The 18,603-nt window shown below is 31.3% G+C and overlaps 2 protein-coding genes and 1 long non-coding RNA gene across 3 annotated transcripts; 1 reads left to right on the top strand and 2 right to left on the bottom strand.

The window, feature by feature from the left end:
* Positions 1-1,540: 1,540 nt before the first annotated feature.
* Positions 1,541-5,052, bottom strand: LOC146953045 (uncharacterized). Its single transcript, XR_015026459.1, has 4 exons — positions 4,833-5,052; positions 4,648-4,728; positions 4,374-4,460; positions 1,541-2,488 (listed from the first exon to the last, which is right to left on the bottom strand). It is a non-coding gene; the product is annotated as an uncharacterized LOC146953045 (long non-coding RNA).
* A 3,793-nt stretch (positions 5,053-8,845) lies between these two features.
* On the top strand, positions 8,846-9,598 carry LOC146953044 (uncharacterized). The gene has a single exon (XM_085740783.1). The coding sequence runs from the start codon at positions 8,846-8,848 to the stop codon at positions 9,596-9,598; it is 753 nt and encodes a 250-aa protein (XP_085596909.1).
* A 4,209-nt stretch (positions 9,599-13,807) lies between these two features.
* LOC146953043 (protein phosphatase 2C 51-like) lies at positions 13,808-17,442 on the bottom strand. The gene is made up of 4 exons (XM_085707666.1): positions 17,091-17,442; positions 16,565-17,008; positions 15,706-15,811; positions 13,808-14,305 (listed from the first exon to the last, which is right to left on the bottom strand). Exons 1-4 carry the CDS (start codon positions 17,388-17,390, stop codon positions 13,995-13,997), a joined length of 1,161 nt encoding a protein of 386 aa, XP_085563792.1. The 5' UTR covers positions 17,391-17,442; the 3' UTR covers positions 13,808-13,994.
* Positions 17,443-18,603: the final 1,161 nt, after the last annotated feature.

Here is an 18,603-nt window from a genome sequence, read left to right as displayed (position 1 = left end):
ACAAAGTCCTTTTGAATCCATTGCACAATGATCTTCCTACTCATTCAAAACATATCAAGGTTTCCCAAATAGGTTTTAGAAATCTTTTTCACTATCGGGATTCAAAGGGAAAAAATCACTTCCAGCTTCCATTCCTATTATATTCTCAGAACTGATTGGATATTAGACCTCTTCCACATAAGGCATTGATGGACTCATGATTATCATGAGATTCTCTTAACATTTCTTCTTACATAAGTGCTATTAGAAAGGTTTATCGAAACTGACTCTATTTTGAAATCTTAAACATGCGGTGAAACTATAGTCATTAGTTGTAGCATCTTGTCAAAACACATGGTGAAACTGAAATGACCGCCAAAGCAAACACTTAATAAAGGCCTATCTGAATTTGCTTATTTGAGCATATCTACTAGCATAGGCATTTGTGAATCATAAGCTATTTTAAGCTTATTTCCATAGAATCTCCAATATAGCTGAATAAAACAGCTTATATCTTATACAAAAAACAATTTTACTTTATTTATATTGTGTAACAGAAATAAGTCTTGTTTGATAGACAACTTAATTGTCATCTTATAGCATAAGTGCTTATCATAATAAACACTCATATATAAGCTATTTCTATAACAAAAGTTAAAATAATGTTACACTATTTTCGCACAAGCTATAAGTTATTTCGTAAACTATGTTGGAGTTTATGAACATAAGCTAAAAACATAAGCTTTTTCATAAGTTCTCTTAAACAGTCTCACAAACATTATGCCAGTATATAAGCTAAAATAAGCCAATCAAAACAGGCAGATAGTTTATTCATATCCGCTTATATGATAAATGCTTATGCTATAAATAATAAGTTGCAAATTCAAATTAAGTGTTTTATCCAAACACAACCCAAGTCTTTTAGCATCTAACTTACAAGAAGAAAAAAAAGAAAAAAAAAAAGTTTTTCCACCAAATTGACATTTCATCAAACATTTAGCATGAAATCAAAGACGAGAAAATGAATATATTCCCTCATAAATTCAGTGACAAGAAATCTTTATATAATACAAAAGGATACTTCCATGAGCATAAGTACACGTGGCGCCTCATTTTGCTTCTAGCATTTAATGCTCCTCAAACAAATTTTTTGCAATGCATTAGACCTTTGATCAAGAAAGTTGCCTTAATTATGTATTATGTATTATGTAAATATACATCCAACCGTCACTACCACAAAATACCCCCTTTAATAGCACTCATTTTGGCTCTTAATAGCGCTTATCAAGCGCTAAGAAAGCCCCCGCTATAATAGGTCAGGAGCCTATAATAGCGCTTTCCAAACGCTATTAAATAGCAATACTTCAATAGCGCTTTCAGAAAAGCGCTAATAAAGCCTTATTTTTATGCTATTTTTAGACAGATGTTTCTTAGCGTTTTCCGAAAAGCGCTATCTTAGTTACCCCTTTTAATAGTACTTTAAGAAAAGCGCTAATAAAAGTCCCTTTTTTTTTTTAATTACATCCACAACTAAAAGCATCTACTGACCAGACAAAAAATATTATACATATCAGAAACACTAGTAACCCATTAATATAAATAAACAATAATGTGTTGATAAAAAAACTTAATTACACATGACATCTAATGTACACTTATTCCTTTCAAAAAAAAATCTAATGTACACTTAAATAAAAATGCAAAGTTCGTGCACAAATGTATATAAGAACGATAACAAACCTAAAGTAACTAACAAAACCTTGGCTTTTTTCTCCAATTTTCCATACAAATTGGAACCTCCCGACGATCGACCACTCCAATGTAACTGACAAAACCTTGGCTTTCTTCCCCAACTGGTTGACCTCGAGAATAGGAACTTGTATGACAGATACAAAGGTGTCTAAGGAGCAGCCTTAGCATGAAAAAGCTTGTTAAATTGTAGAATCCATCATTTATAAAGCTTGTCAAACATGAAAAAGCTTCTCAAGAAAACATCAAGTTGTTCTTACCGGATAAAGGCATAATTGCTTATCATATAAGTGCTTATCTACAAGTTATTTCTTTAATAAATGGTAAAATAAAGTCAAACTGTTTTTATATAAACTATAAGTTGTTCTCGTAAGCTATCAAGGAAATCTTATGGACATGTCATAAGCTATTCCTATAATTTTTCACTAACAGTTTCACTAATACATTGCATATTACCTATTAATACTCATCTTCATTCTAGATTTAGTGGGGGTCCCCAATATGTGTATCAATCTTAACCACAATCAACAATTTAACAACTTATAACCACACAACAATTTAATTCTTTATTGTTCAATTTCCAGCACATATCTCACATGCTCAAATTTTATATCTCTACCATAATAAACACGACGAAGTGAACTAACCTGATTCACGAGAGATGAGGATAGTCTATCCAAATGCTTTGTAGATAATCGGTAGAAAAAATCAGAAGCTTAGCTTGAGAAGAGTTTGAATCCAAAAGCTGGAAATCTTGTTCCTAAAATCAAAAATTAAAGTATAAATCAATTTCAAGTTTTGGTTATCGAAATATAGGTTAGCAATTGGAAATGAAAATGAAAAAAGAAATTAAGACAACCATAAATTATTGCAAGTAAAAAAACACACTCTGTTTATAGTGATATTAACATGATCTCAAACATTGACAAATGGTTAAATCAAATTTAAACATTCGCAAGGTAGTTAAAATTATATTCTATCTCTAGTTAACACTTCATATTACATGTCTTAAAGGTATATATGCAAAGGCACTACAACACAAGCAGAACCTATATACACACTATGACATTAGAAAAAAAGAAGAAGAAAAAGGTGAACCTATATATAGCCAAGTAATCAAACAATCAGTGTCAATGTTTTCTATACAGATCGCATACATTCTCTCTATCATGAAATCTAAAAAATAAGTAAGTAGCATGGACAAGCCAACTCTATTCCTTCTATGTGGCCAATGTATTCCAACTAATAAGGCATACATAGATTGTTTTGACATTTAATCTCAAAAAAGTAGAGATCCAAATTGACTAGAAAAATCTATATTTGATAACCTTTTTCAAAATTTCAAACAAATTCTCAAATGCCTTTTTTGTTAGCCATACGTACATGTGCTCATATTAAGGACTCTTTTTATTTATTTGTTTAGTTTATAATAACAACAATTTATATTATTAACAAAGAAAATATCAAAGAAATCCATTCAATTAGTTTTACGTACATGTTTAATTGTCCATTCAATTGGTACTTAATAAAAACTAGCTTACAATTAGGAATGGCTTTTCTCAACTTCTAATTTATACACTTCACAAAAGAGATGGATATGAATGACACTATAGGCAAATATTTCAGTGACATAATATCAGACACTATAGGCAATATATTAGTTTGGGTTCTAGTTCATGTTGATTCAAAACAGGTTAGCAATTTTGTTTTTATGCATGAGATATCGATTATAGTAGGAAAATATTTCAATAACATAATATCAGACACTATAGGCAATATATTAGTTATAAAGCATGGACTTCGACACGAACACCTAACACAACATTGACACTTGGACACCAACACCGCTACATATATATCAATTTGTTTATAAAAGATCCAAATAGAGATTCAAAAAACATGCATGTTCATCTAATTTGAGTAATTTATTTCATTAAAAAAATTCTAAAACAAAATAAGATGATATTTGACTTTTATTTATCCATCTTCTATTGAAAAAGCTAAAAACGTTGTAAATGACTTTAATGTTTATAACCCCTCATTGATCTAACATTTCTCAACACACTTAACTTTGTATCTAAGGTGTGTGGAAGCAAGAGAAAAAAAAAATTTCAAAAAAATGTTTGAGTTGTGCGACACACCTCGTATGAGTGTTATATAGGTGTCGGACATCGGTGCATGGAGTGTCGAAGTAAAGGAAAAACAATTGTATTTAGGACACTTGTCTGACACGTGACGTACGAGTGTCATAGGAGTACACGTGTTAGAAACCGCGACACGCCTAGTCCTAGATGTGTTCATGCTTCATAGTTTAATATTAGTTTAAAAAGAAGAAACCAACGCTACTATAACATCAGGCAGGGCAGAGGTACATGTGTCATTTGAGACATGATCTAAATTACCATGGAACTCAGATTTATGAGACATGATGATAATATATGAAAAAATTGTAGCAACAGAACATTCTAAAATCTCTAATTCTTGTATAGGAAAACAATAAACCAACAATCTTTAAACACTAAATCCTAAAAACTCTAAAATAAAAGCAATGTTATTAAAAGGATGGACATCAAACTTCATGAGAAAATAAAATACGAAAGAATAATATGCAATTAATCACACAGTGACACAGATCAGAGACTCACATACAACAGAGAAATCAACTGCAGCTTTCCTTTTTAATATTGTTCTTGTTTCACATGTCAAGTTGTACAAGAGAACTTAATAAGGACCTGCAATTGTTACCCAAAACAAGTTAATAAGCCGAACTTGGTTCTTACTCACAAACCCAATTTAACTAAACCTACATCATTTGCTTGACTTTTCTCAACATGTCACAATAATTATTATTCAGATCTGAAAAATAAAACCAACAACAGTAGTAACAATCTTCAAATAAGAAAGGTGTTTAAGCCCTACTTTTGGAGCAATGAATCGCCACCACTTGTCGGTGTCGGTGTCGTCGCCGTGCTTTCCAATTTTTCAGCGAAAACCATATATCTTAGGAAAAAGAACAAACACAAAATTAAAACTGAAAAAATGATGGAGAACATGAGTGAGAAGACGAGAGAAAGCAGATTGGAAAAGAAAAGAAGTGGACCTACCTTCATCGTCTTTATTTGCGAGCTAATGAGTCACCGTCGTAGTTGAATCTCAGGGATCTATGAAATATGGGTTCAACAAGGGGACCGATGGAGAGCATAAGGTTGTTAGGGTTAAGTGATTTCTGTCAGGGAAGAAGAAGAAGGATGAGTTTGACGAGGAAGAAGAGAGAAGAAGAACGAAGAATGGTGAGAAGGGTTTCTGCGTGAAGATGAGGAAGGTTTTTGCGTTTCTAGATTTATTTGGAGTATGATGACCATGAGTGAGAAGAAGAGCGATTCACAAATGCTTAATTGTGATAAATAAAATAAAATAAATAACATGTGCATGTTTTGTTTTTATTTTTTTCTTTTAATTTTCCAAAAGTGCCAATACAGTTACACAGCGTTTTATCTAAAGCGCTAATAATGGGTGTAGATAACTTAGCGTTTCATGAAAAGCGCTAATGAAGGGAGTGGGTTCCATAGCGTTTTGCTTAAAGCGCTATTTAACCCCTTTGTGAGAGTTTTTTAATAGCATTTTCCCAAAAGCGCTATTAAATTTCTGCTATTAAAAATCAAAATTGTAGTAGTGCGTATTGCCTTACTAATGTACATATACATCCAACCGTCTCATTTTGCCTTTGATTAAAAAATGGTATCAAATATACAGTATTGTTTTATGTACATGTGCATTTTGCCTTAACAATATGTATGATATACATTTTAATCCGACCGTATCAAAACAGAGTACCACTTTTATATATCATCGTATCAAACTAATTTTTTAAGTCTCCGAAAATAATGTCGTCCTTATATAAGATAAATCGTTTTCTATAATTTGGTACCATTTTTTCGTGTAAGGTACGGATACACTGTTTTTAATCAGAAAAAAATAGCAATTAGCGGTACCATTTTTTTTTAGCAATTACACTGTTTGGCTCCAATGTTTTTATTTTTGCCAAAATAATGTCGTCCTTATATAAGATAAATTGTTTTCTATAATTTGGTACCATTTTTTCCGTGTAAGGTACAAATACACTGTTTTTAATCAGAAAAAAAATAGCAATTAGCGGTACCATTTTTTTTTTTAGCAATTACACTGTTTGGCTCCAATGTTTTTTATTTTTGCCATATTGTTATTTTTATTTCCGTTTTTTTACACCATCATGGTTTTGTCGTAATCAATAGATAATTAATTTGGTTTACAAAAATGATAACTTCTTTCTTAAAAAAAAATATATATGGCAACTTCTTTACCATTTCATTTCCGTTTTTTCTACATCATATGGCGTTGCCCACTCAAAGCAATAATAATTTGGTCAAATCATCAGTGTTGCCGCACTCAGTGAGTTTGTTTTCTTATTTGGAAATAGTTGATTGATATCGTGTAGTAGTAGAGTGTATAGAAGGAAATAGTTGATTAATGGTTAATTTGCAATCAAGTGCTACAATATATTAACAATCAAGTGCAACAAACATGTGTTGGCTGTGGATCCGAGGTAAGTGCAATAGAGATCTTAATTATCTGTATATCTTATTAACAGTATTCAACACAATCATAATTGTTTTTTTTTCTACATGTAGGTTCAAGATAGATTGTCGTGTTGCTGATGAGACTGATAGTGCAACTTTTACGTTGCTTGATCGTGCTGCCGCTGAATTTTTTGGCAAGTCGTGTGAGGATATTGTTCGGGAGAATGGTTTGGTACGGTACTTATATATACTGCTTTAAATACGTGAATAAAAAGGCTGAGAATATATAAAAAAAACCAAAAGAATAAAAGCTGTCAACTCTATATAATAGATCTTTTTTGCGATTAGATTATCTCAGTTAGTGTAATTTACTGGTGATATTTAACTAATTTCTTTATAATTTAAAATGTAGAATCCGGCTGCATCGCCTGTCCCCATCGAGATTGCTGATATATGTGGAAAGGGTTTTCTCTTTAAGGTGATCACCAAGTCTCATTTTAATGATGGTGCCCGGAAGTACTTGCATGTAAAAAAATGACATGCGATGCTGAGATTGTTGGAAAGTATTTGCAGCAGCGTTGGAATTACGTGGAGGGATGATTGTATTTGTTTGTGTGGTGTCCGACTGAATTATCTTTAGAAGTTTTAATAATTAAGTGTTCAAAGGCTCATTGAACAAATGCTTTGTTATGTTTAATTTTCGTAGCTTCCTATGGAATATTTGGTTGATCTATGTTTTAGATTTTATAAGCCTCTTTAGTCTTTGGTTGTTTTAGCATCGGATTCGATATCTTTCAATAACATGTGCCGAGTGTTATTATCTATGTCGTTCGTTAACAGCATGCACGATAAGCATCTTATTATAGAATCGTCTTGGTTTAACAAATTGAAATCGTTGAGTATCGACTTATAGATATATGTACATACTTAGGGCCAAAAAAATCAAATATCATGACTTTGTTTTTACCTGATTTGTGCTATATTTTACGATCCCGCTGCAAATTAATTTATCAAATATATCTCTTTAGTGTTTAAAAAAGGTAGAAAACTGTCGGGTCCACATCTTTTATAAATCATTGCCTTGCATTGGTACAAATTGATGGATTATACACAGTTTGTGCCTTTTGTTGCTCGATGATTCGTACAATCGAAAGCTATCTTTTCTGATTACCAGGCCTTATCATTATTAAGATGGACTTTATGGTGATGACTCAATTAATTCCCTTATCGATGGAAAGTGTCTTTGATAGCGGTATAGTCCTGAGTTATGGTAAGTTAAGATTAGAGCAGTGAACATTTCTATAATTTATAACTTCTGCATTGATGAAACGTTTGCACTCTCGCTCCTACTCGGGGTAAATGCTTGCTGAAAACCCATAAATTGTGACAGATTTGTTATAGCTATAAGAATGTCGACTTACGATTTTTAAAATTACTGAGAAATCGGTATGGCTTTATAAAAATCGTAAATTACTTCGTACAGCTTATATAAGAGCTTAGAGAAGCATTTCTATATGTAACCAAAAAGATAAGCATTTCACTGATTAGTAGAAACATCAATTCAAATTATTATTGATGTTATAACAATATGAAGCTGACGTGAATAAAAAAATTACCAATGCCAATAATTAATAATAAAGCCTTAGTTTTTTTTTTTGAAGGAGTAAAGCCTTAGTTATAAATGCAAATGTATCATATTGGAACAAATTAGAAAGTAGTACAATATTTGATTTTTATCAATCAATTAATAGAGATTTTGCGAGATTAAGTTATACTACCTCCGTCCCAGTTTATAAGCAAACAAACACGTATTCACACTTATTAAGAAAACTAAAACATAGTAATTTGAGTTATACTCCCTCCATTTATTTTCTTTTGATGTTTTAGGTGATTGCACAAGTATTAAGCAATCATTAAAGTATAGGAATAGTTGTAAGGTTTAGACTAAATTGCCTTTTCTCAAAATTTCAATCTCCTTAATTATCAACACTGTGTTTTTCGACAAGGGTAAAATTGGATAAAAAATTAAAAATCCTAAAACATCAAATATTTTGAAATAAAGTTGAAGTCCTAAAACATCAAAGGAAAAGAAATGGAGGGAGTAGTTTTTTGTATTCTTCTTGGAATAAGTTTCATAAAAAGATGTAAGAACAATTCTTATTGGATAATGATTATGGAGAAAATAAAAAGGAGAACAAATTAAATGCAATTTGCATATAATTTTACTTTGGAAAAGATGGTTTTTTTGAAAAAACAAAAAAAGTTGGCCTTTTTTACTTATATTTTGTGGCAATGAAAATGAATTTTTTTTCTTCTTATAATTTAGAACAGATGGAGTAATTCTTTACAAAACAAACAAAGTAAATTCGGTTAAAAAAAAAAAATACAGTAAAGGTATACACAAATTATGGACTATATTATTCAACTAGATTAATGCCACCGTTAATAGCATTAAGTATGAAGGTTTGTCCTTACTAGTGCTGTTGTTAAAATTCTCTTTGTTGATTAGCGGCTTCGTATTACCCAAAAAAAAAAAAAAAAAACACAATATCACGTTATTGATGAATCATCTCTTCCAACCACTCGAACAACCGTTGCGTTCTCCGGTTGATTTTGTATATCCTAACTTTTTGGAAAACATGAAAATCTCAAAAAATTTCCAAGAACGGGGGATACTTGCTCCCACACTTGACGTAGTTGAGCACGTTAATGAATTTCTTCTATCATTGGTTCTAGGAGACGAAAAGGAATATATCAGCTCTGATTCGGTTTGCCAATCAGACGCAAATAGTGAGATAGAAAGTCAATGGTTTACCACCGAATTCTTAAATGATATCAAGTGTTCTGGTGTTCCAAACCACAAATTGAGGTTTAAAGTTGGATGTCCAGTTATGTTGATGAGGAACATTGACCAGGAAACTGGGTTGTGGAATGGGACTAGGTTGATTGTGGACAAACTAGGGAAAAACTTTATTGGTGCAACTGTTATTACTGGAAAAACTGCTGGTGAAAAAATCATCATTCCAAGAATGAACTTAGTTCCGAGTGATCCCGGTCCGCCTTTCAAATTTACGAGGAGACAGTCCCCGCTGGCTTTGTGTTACGCAATGACGATAAATAAAAGTCAAGGCCAGTCTTTATCTCATGTTGGAATCTATCTTCCCAAACCGGTTTTCACTAATGTACAACTGTATGTTGCTGTGTCAAGAGTCACTTCCAAGAAGGGATTGAAAATGCTTATACTGGATGAAGAAGGTTGTGTGTGCGCTGATACCACCAATGTTGTGTACCATGATGTATTTCGGAACGTTTGACAAGTCGTTCCAGATGATATATGATTTTTTACACGTTGAACTTACGTGTTATGTTTCATGGAGTGTAATGTTAACCCCTTTTTGACTATATTTTATCGATCTCAAATAGTAGGATGAATTAGTGACTGTTTGCTATACTTATTTTTTACACAATTGAATAGTTACAAGTTCATGTTAGATGTTAAGTTGAGTCCAAAATATACGTGAAAGGAACTTTGTATACATAAGGATATCTGTTATATAAATCATGGGGCATGAAAGAAACTATACGTAAGTGTATCTGGTATGGAAATCAGTTGACAAAATAAAAATAAAAAAATAGTATGTTGCTTTCATTGTTCTACAGAAATGTTTATTAAGTTTATGCGAGCTTGACTCAATTGGTATAGAATAAACATTTTATTTGCATTGGTTAGGTTCGGGACCCCAACACCCCAATTATAGTCATAAGACAAAATCAAAAAAAAAAAAAAAAACCATATCTCCATAATTAGTTATGCTTTGTTTTTGGATTAATCCTTTTTCATCCATATCCATATTAAAAATATCTGCTTGATTTTATTCATCCGTGTAGGATCTTTCGGCGTTAATGATTACTATTTGAGTATTACATGCTTTGAATTATTGTTGTTTGGCGATATGAAACTCCAAATAAATATATACGCGTTAGTGTTAGCGATACATATGCCATTCATATAGAAACTCCAAATAAATATATACGCGTTAGTGTTAGCGATACATATGCCATTCATATATTATGTATAAAAATAATAAATTTGCTTTATACAAAATAATAATAATAAATTTACTATTTACTCAATGTTTATATAATAAAATAAAAAATTAGTCGATAATCTAGCCCGTGCTTGGCACGGGTGTCCAAACTAGTTACTAAACAAAATCTCAAATGAAATGCAAATAATGAATGATTTCAGAAATAGTAACTATAATTTAAGAGAAGTAAATGAAAATATGAATAAGGAAACGATGAGATTGTTACAAAAATGGAAACTTTACAATACAAAAAACAACTCTGAAAGTGAAACATGAAAATGAAAATGAAAGCCTGGAAGAGTGAGAAACTTACGGTGGCCGGCGAGAAAGAGTGGGTGAGCTAGTGAGAGACGATTGTTGAGGATTGAGTGAGACCAAATTAGCTAGTTATTAGGGTTTCAAATTTTCTTATGTAAGTGAAAAAATGTTCTTCCATGTTCGTTAAGTGAGCAATGCTTTCTTATTTATTGGCCGATCTTACAATCGTTCGATATGATTTTCCCTTTAATTTAAGCGGTACTTTTGTATCACATAAAATATAGCGAGGCTCTTCTCAATTTAAATTCTATGATTTGTATTTGTTTCTATTTCATTATTGTTTTGCATTGTAGATCTAAAATATTTAAACCGTATAGTTTGTGATATGAAATGATCTTCAATTTTCACTTTTTTAGCATAAGGGTTTTTTATTTTGCTAGAATATATTGTGTTTGACCTATAGATTATTTATCGTTAATTTAACTATAAAGTCAAATTTAGAGCTTTAAAATTAAAGTTAAACCGTTTGGTATTTTTTTTCTCCCTTCTTAGTTGCTAAGGATTAGTATAACCCACTTTGCGTTCTTGCTTTGCTCACCGTTTTTTGGTATTTTTCTTAGCTTTTTTATATTTTTTTAAAGTTTCGACATTTTTACACTTAGATCAAATCTTTAAGATATTCTCTTTTGTTTTTAACTTTACTTTGAATAGTTTTGTTCCACCATCAAGATTTTTTAACATTAGATCCAAAACCTATTGATTCTCCGAGCGTATATTTGGCTACTATTATAATCTCATGTGTCATATTGTCTCACATATCATTTGTGTTTTCTTGTAGCTGCCCGAAACTTCCCTCTAAGTTTTTGTGTTAAAAAATTATTTGTTTTTCACCCTTTAAATGTCACCACTTGATATCTATAGTCCCACTTTGTCTTTTTCTCTTCTATATCCTCTTAACCCTTGCTTGTATTCATAACCAATACTCTATATTGGATAGTTAAACTCTCTCTAAGTATGAGTTCACAGTCCAAACAAATATTGATGTCTAATTTTCTAATACGATAGAAATCTATATGAGAAGTTGTCACTCCACTTATGTATATGATAAAATGTTCATAGAATTTTCATAAAGCACGTATTAGCTATGTCGATGTCTAATTTTTTTTTTATCAAATATTAGTAAACCCGTCTTAGTTATAAAACTCTTTACTAGAATGAACATTCATGATGAAATTCTCAAGTTGATTGTTGATCCTCTAAGAAAATTCTTACATATAAGGTCGAGCAAAATTAATCAACTTCTCACTATCAATAATTCACTCCCTATTGCACCTTAAGAAAGAAAATCAATAGTAAGTTTTACGATTTAAATTTGAGAGACACTAGGAAGGGAGTAGACAAATTTCATGTTTTATTCTTTTCTATTATGAGTGTGGTGTGTGGAGAAGTTGGTTTTCATTCCATTTGTTGCACCTAAGAAGCTCTCATTTATCATAGTGCACATTGTATGGAGAAATGAACAAGTCTGCATTGGTGAAACAATATTTTATAATATATTTTATAGAAAATGCTATTAATGAAATTAATAGAGATATATTAATATTAAAAATCATGCATTTAACTTTTTAAAAGTCAAACTATTGTTTTTTCAATGCATAATTGTTACTTTTATGTTCTTTAACACGTGCCCTTAGGAAACAAGTTAACAAGATTCATATTTTATTTATGGGTCATGTTAACTTGTGCCCTTAGGGCACAAGTTAAGGAGCTTAAAATGGAAATTAAAAATAATTTTTATATTGAAAATATAACTTTTGAAACTTTTAAGGCATTGAATGCACAATTTCCAAGCAAAAACTTCCACATTTGTCTTCTTAACTTATGCCCCAAGGGCACAAGTTAACATTTTCCTTTATTTATAAGTTTTCTACCGGGATAGTATGGGGAGAGTTAGGTAGCAATTATTTTTTAGTTATTTAATTCACTTTTAATACATAAAGATAAGGGTTAAATAAGTTTTTTATTTCCTCAAAATATAACAAATTTTAACTTTAATTTAGTCCCTAAAAACTAATACAATATGTTTTCATCTCACCAAATTTTTATGTTTCATTTCTTCTTCATGTTTATGTTTATGTTCATGCTCATATTCATATTCATATTAATATTAATGTTATAAGTATTTTACGTTCATAATGTTTCTCAGTTATGTTTATTTATTATGTCCAACACTTGTATGCCCATATTATGTTCTAGAAATGTTAAGGACGTGTCAAAATTATGTGCATTAAATTTTTTGGGAGGATGAAATGTCTATTTTTTTAGAGATTAAAATCAAAATTCATTAAATTTTAAGGGACGAAAAACTTATTAACCTTGAACATAAAATATCAAATAAGTTATTGACAAGAGAGTATGCTTTAAACTTTCAAAGCTTTGATTGTGCATATACATAGGTGAATGGATGGAGAAAATATTTATGTACGTATATTTAAAGGTGACTCTAATGATTTTATGAGCAATGCTATATATCAAGAAAGATTTTATCAAGAAATATTCAAGAATGATATGGCAGAATAATCACCCTTAGATTTTATCAAGAAATTGTCCTGAAATTAATGTTAGCCTACAAAATCTCAGTCTGGCCGGAAATCATGGGGTGGTGGGTGTTATATTTATGAAAGGTTAATAAATAAGACTGAAATCTAAGGGTGATTATTCTGCCATGTCATTCTTGAATCTTTCTTGACAAAATCATTCTTGATATAGCATTTTCCTGATTTTAAACCCTTATAAAATTTCTATTTTTATTTTGAATTAACCTTAGCTAATAGCTAATGAAATTCTAACTTCATTTTTGTAGCAACAAGAGAGGTTAAAAAATTGCAAGGTGGTATGTATAGTAATTAAAAAAATTGCTCGCAACAAGTTTATTTCAGTCATGAGATATGAAGATCTAAACTGTTAACTTCGCAAATGATTGATCCCTATATCACCTTTTCAAAATTAGCTACAATTATTACTACCTTTCAAGTTTAACTCTCACAATTCTCATATCAATAATCATGAAAAAATGTCACGGTATGCTTCCTAAAACACCCTTTCATACACAATAATATTCGATAACCACCAACTCGTGTTAGTCGTTGTTTCTAATATAGTGAAATTTACTTCGAATGAGATGAAACTCGCTTAAATTTCAATTAATCGATAACATAGAACGTGTTTTAAAAGAGCAGAGATTGTATTTCTCACACTAATTAATTACCATTACTCTGTACTAGATAATGTCTTGGCACAAAGTATGCACCACCTTAAGAGCACAAGTTAACATTTCCCTTAAAACTAATATCGTCATCAATTGTCAACTAGATCTTAATGTTCCTCTTAGGTCAACAACTATGACACTTGTATTGTCTCTGCTACCCTTTGCCAATGCTATCTCAGACAATAGTGTTGCAGCTTCAGCAGCACGATTACTTTGATTCTCATTCCCACGACAAACTCTCCTAATTTGACCTTTGAAGCATTTTCTTACAACTTGGCATGCAATTTCACTAGACATTACACCCCACAAGCCATCACTTGCTAGTATGAGAAATTCATCATCATTGGTTCTCTTTGTCACAGTGACTTCAGGTTTTGATATCACATATGGTCGAAGATATTCATCTCCTGCATGCATCAAATTACATAGTTAGAGCATATTGAATTGGTTCTTCATAATTATCATTTAATTACATTGATCAAGCACTTATAATTCTATTTTGAATAAATACATATCTAGTTCTATTTGACAAAATAGATATGTAATCGATTTTATTAGTTATTTATGGAGAACAAATAAATCATTAATTTGATATTTATTATATTCAAAATTTAATTTTTAAGGTTTTGAGCAAGGTGGAAACGAGTCGAATACTTAAAGCTTGTGTTTAACTTGTGATAAAGATAAATGACTTTAGCTTAGCTCATTTATTTAATCGAGTTTAGTTAAAAAAAACTCAGGCTTCATGACATTTATCAGTTTGTGTTCAACATCATTTTTTCTCCGTCTCACTTCTTATCACATCACATGCTTATCACATTTATCGGAGCTCATAAACTAAAAGTTAGAACATTTTGTAAGGGACTCATTTAACTAATCAAGCTTAATGTTAAGTTTGAATTTATTTATATTCAATTAAGCAAACCGAGTTTTTACTCAACGAGTTTGATCAAGTATTTAACGAGTCGAGTCTTTATAGTTTACGTTTACGAATAGCTCAACTAATGCTCAACTAAACATTTAATCAAATATTTAACGAGTCGAGTCTTTATAATTTACATTTACGAATAGCTCAACTACTACTCAACACTCAACTAAGACTTTGATCAAATATTTAACGAGTTGAGTCTTTATAGTTAATGTTTACTGATAGCTCAACTACTGCTCAACTAATTTACACCCAAACTTTGATTATGTGGGATTTACAGTTTTCCAAGGATACCTTAAGCTCTTTGAAATCAACGTATTTATACAACAAATATTCTTGTAGCATTGAAAATTTCCACGTGTTTGACCATAGGCACACACAAGAAACAATTATTATTAAGAATAGGTCAAGAATCACAATATTAATAATTTATTTCCGTCCAATAATCTTCAATGAATTTAAATAATCAATCAGACACTTTCCAAATAATTTTAAAATTGAAAATAAGTCTGATCATATACACAAAACATGTGGCAAACTTGTTTTGTATAAAAAAGAATCACATTCTATTAGATTCCTCTTTATGAGAGAATTTAAGCAATGTGTCATCTTGATTGGTTAAAGATTTAAAAGCAATCACAAATATGATACAACTTTTCTTTTTGTCAAAGCATCTCTGCTATTCTAAAAATGGCAAGAGTTTTTCAATGGCTGATAAGAGAAAAATATATACATACAACAAAGTAGAAAATAGAAATAACCTCAAAAAAAATTGATTAACCAACAAATCCATTGATTAATTAATTAATTATTATTACCATTATCATAAGCTAGCAACTAAGTATATGTGAAGTTAAAATTAAAATTTGATTAACCAACCTATAGATCGTGAGGTTGCAAGAACACCAAGAACACGGTGGCCATTCCAGTTTATAACTCTTCCACCAGCTTCTTCTATTCTCATCAACTCATCAGGCCTGTTTGGCTGTGTACAAACAAGAAAATCAATATGACATTCATTCATTATCATACAATAGTTTTCTTTGGAATGAAATTTTTTATCTACGTTAAATCATCTCATTATAGTATAAGATCTCAGATCTAAAAAATAATAATAATAATCAAAATCAAAATAATTGACACTAGATGCAAGCAACAATGTATGTACACTCCTGACACTAGTCTTCAAAATTATGAAAATTTTAATATGATCAAGCCAAATAATACTGATCAACACATGATTAATAAGGACAATCATAAATTAATGCCAAAGTTTTAAATAAATACTGGTGTTGTGCAAGCTTTTTAATGCAGTTATACAATTTTAGCAGCTGATTTAGACTAGAAATACATACAATAAAGTAATCAAAAATTGAAAAATGATAGAAAATTTCAGGCTGATTTATGAATGATCATATCAAAATTTATAGTTATAAATTACAATTAGGATTGCAATATGAAAGTTTAGAAGTCTCTGCATGGACATCACTATTACAATTATAGATATTGCCCCTCAAAAACAATTATAGATATTGCATTTTGCTACAATATAAGCTCAACTATGACCAAAATTACTTCCATTTTTCTTTATATATATTTGACGTACCAAGATCTGTTTGAGATTGATCTCTCTCAATATACGTCTTTTTCATACGCATCAGTCAGAAATCAAGTTGTCTAGTACCTAAAAATTAGTACTATGGAATATTAACATATTAACAAAATCAAATATATGTACCTTATGATCACTTGACAAATCCAAAGCTTCACCACCTCTTCCCAAGACGGCTCTAGAATCACCACAGTTTGCAACAACGATCGCCTCCTTAACAACAACCGCCACAACTGCGGTAGATCCCACGGTCCTAACCGTGGCATCACCAGCCACCTCCCTATCCATTTTACCAAAACACCCTTCCATCACTCTCTCCCACTCAAATTCCCCATCATTCCCATACTTCTCCACCTCCTCCGCCACAATCCTATGTAATCTCTCCCTACACGCCTCCGCCACCTGAGCACCACCATGACCGTCATAAACACCGAAGAAATCACACTTCTCTCCCTCCTTCATCGTAAAACCTATCTCCACACTCACTGCATCCTCCATTTCCTTCCTACAACCTATCGTTGATACCGAACCATACGATAGAGGTTGTTGTTGTTGTTGATAATGCTTCACCTGCAAATAATAAACGATGAAATATTATGAGACGCACTGTCCTCAAGGATTTTCCGAATATAATAAGCTAACAATAAAGTACCTCTCCGTTTTGCTTGGATGACTGATCATCTTCCTCCGATGATGAAGAAGTTGCTAACGACAACGATATCTCAACCGATTCATGAATCTCTCGTCGAGCATTCTCCGTTTCTAAACTACCGTCGTCGGAGCCATTTCCGACGTGGATCTTTGCTTGACAACTATACTTCATTCTCCGAATTTTCAACCTTCTCCGGTGAATATTCTCCAGCTTCGTAACTGCTCCAACCGGAGAATCCACTCGTCGGAGAGAAGATTCCGATGAGTGTCGTTTCATGTTCTTCATGGTTGTTTTTTGCATGCAAGGAACAAAAAAAAAAGAAATGAAATGATATTTTTTGTGAAATGTTGGTAAAAACGGCGGTAGTGGGGAAGATGGAAATTTAAAGATGGTGATTGTGAGATGTAAAGGAGAATGAATCTAAGCCGTTGATTTTGAATGAGATGTGTAATCGGGTAACAGGTGGAATTTGAAGGACCAGTAAAGTGGATTTTTGTGAAGGAGACGTGGATGGTTGAGATTAAAATGATGGGTACGTGGAAGGTTGATGTTGGGAGAAAGTGATACATTGTGTGGGACCAGTTGGTGAATTGAATGGAAAAAATCATAAAGAAGAGAAGAAAGAGAAAGGGAACTACTACTCCCTCCGTCTCATAATAATTGTCTCTTTAGCATTTTTTATTTTTCTCAAAATAATTGTCACTTTACAATACCAATGCAGCATTTATTATGTTTTTCCACTATTATACCCTTATTTATTGAATTTCATCCAACTTAACTACTCCACTAACTACATTTAATAAGGGTATTTCAGTAAATGCCACTAATTTTACCATTGAAATCAACATAACTAATCATTTCCTTAATTATCGTGCACAAACCTTAAACGACTAATATTGTGAGACGGAGGGAGTATTAGTTTGGTTTTTTTTTTTTTTTTTGAGAGATAGTCTGCTTGTTAAGAAGTTTACTTTTACTCCTTCCCATTTAAATTAGAGCATCTCTAATGGGTACTTTACTTAACATACATCTCAATATGTTATGAGCCTCCATTCAAGAAAATAGGTACATATTAGTTATTGACAATAACAATGATAGGTAGACACTCTTAATGTATATAATACTTTGTACTGTTGAAAAATTTCAGTTAATCAAATATATGGTCTGTGTGACCACATTTTATAAGTTGCGTGACCAATAATTTTTCAGAATTTATTTGTTTAACTAAGTGGAAAAATAGTGGTCACTCGCATTTTAGTTGCATGACCACATTTTTCAGCTTATAAATAGTGGTCACGCAATTGAAAAAATGTAATCACACAGACTATATATTTGGTTAATTAAAATTTTTCAATGCGGTACAAAGGGGTGTACATATTAAGGGTGTCTACCAATCTTTATTCTATTGACAATTATATAACGACTATATCTTTTCAATAACTAATGAATTTTACAATTAAAAGAAAAATTAAAATACGTATAAGTTGGTCACACCTTTCAAATTCGTGTTATT

This window comes from Medicago sativa, chromosome 1 (genome assembly GCF_051527215.1).
Source record: "Medicago sativa cultivar Bolivia chromosome 1, Bolivia_mono, whole genome shotgun sequence".
Taxonomy (NCBI): Eukaryota; Viridiplantae; Streptophyta; class Magnoliopsida; order Fabales; family Fabaceae; genus Medicago; species Medicago sativa.
This window is presented reverse-complemented; position numbering and strand designations above follow the sequence as displayed.

Coding starts and splice junctions, on each gene's coding strand:
- LOC146953044 (XM_085740783.1), top strand. CDS start 8,846: ATGAATCATCTCTTCCAACCACTCGAACAACCGTTGCGTTCTCCGGTT.
- LOC146953043 (XM_085707666.1), bottom strand. CDS start 17,390: ATGCAAAAAACAACCATGAAGAACATGAAACGACACTCATCGGAATCT. Junction 17,009..17,090: donor CATCCAAGCAAAACGGAGAG/GTACTTTATTGT, acceptor TATTATTTGCAG/GTGAAGCATTATCAACAACA. Junction 14,306..15,705: donor TGCAACCTCACGATCTATAG/GTTGGTTAATCA, acceptor TGATGCATGCAG/GAGATGAATATCTTCGACCA.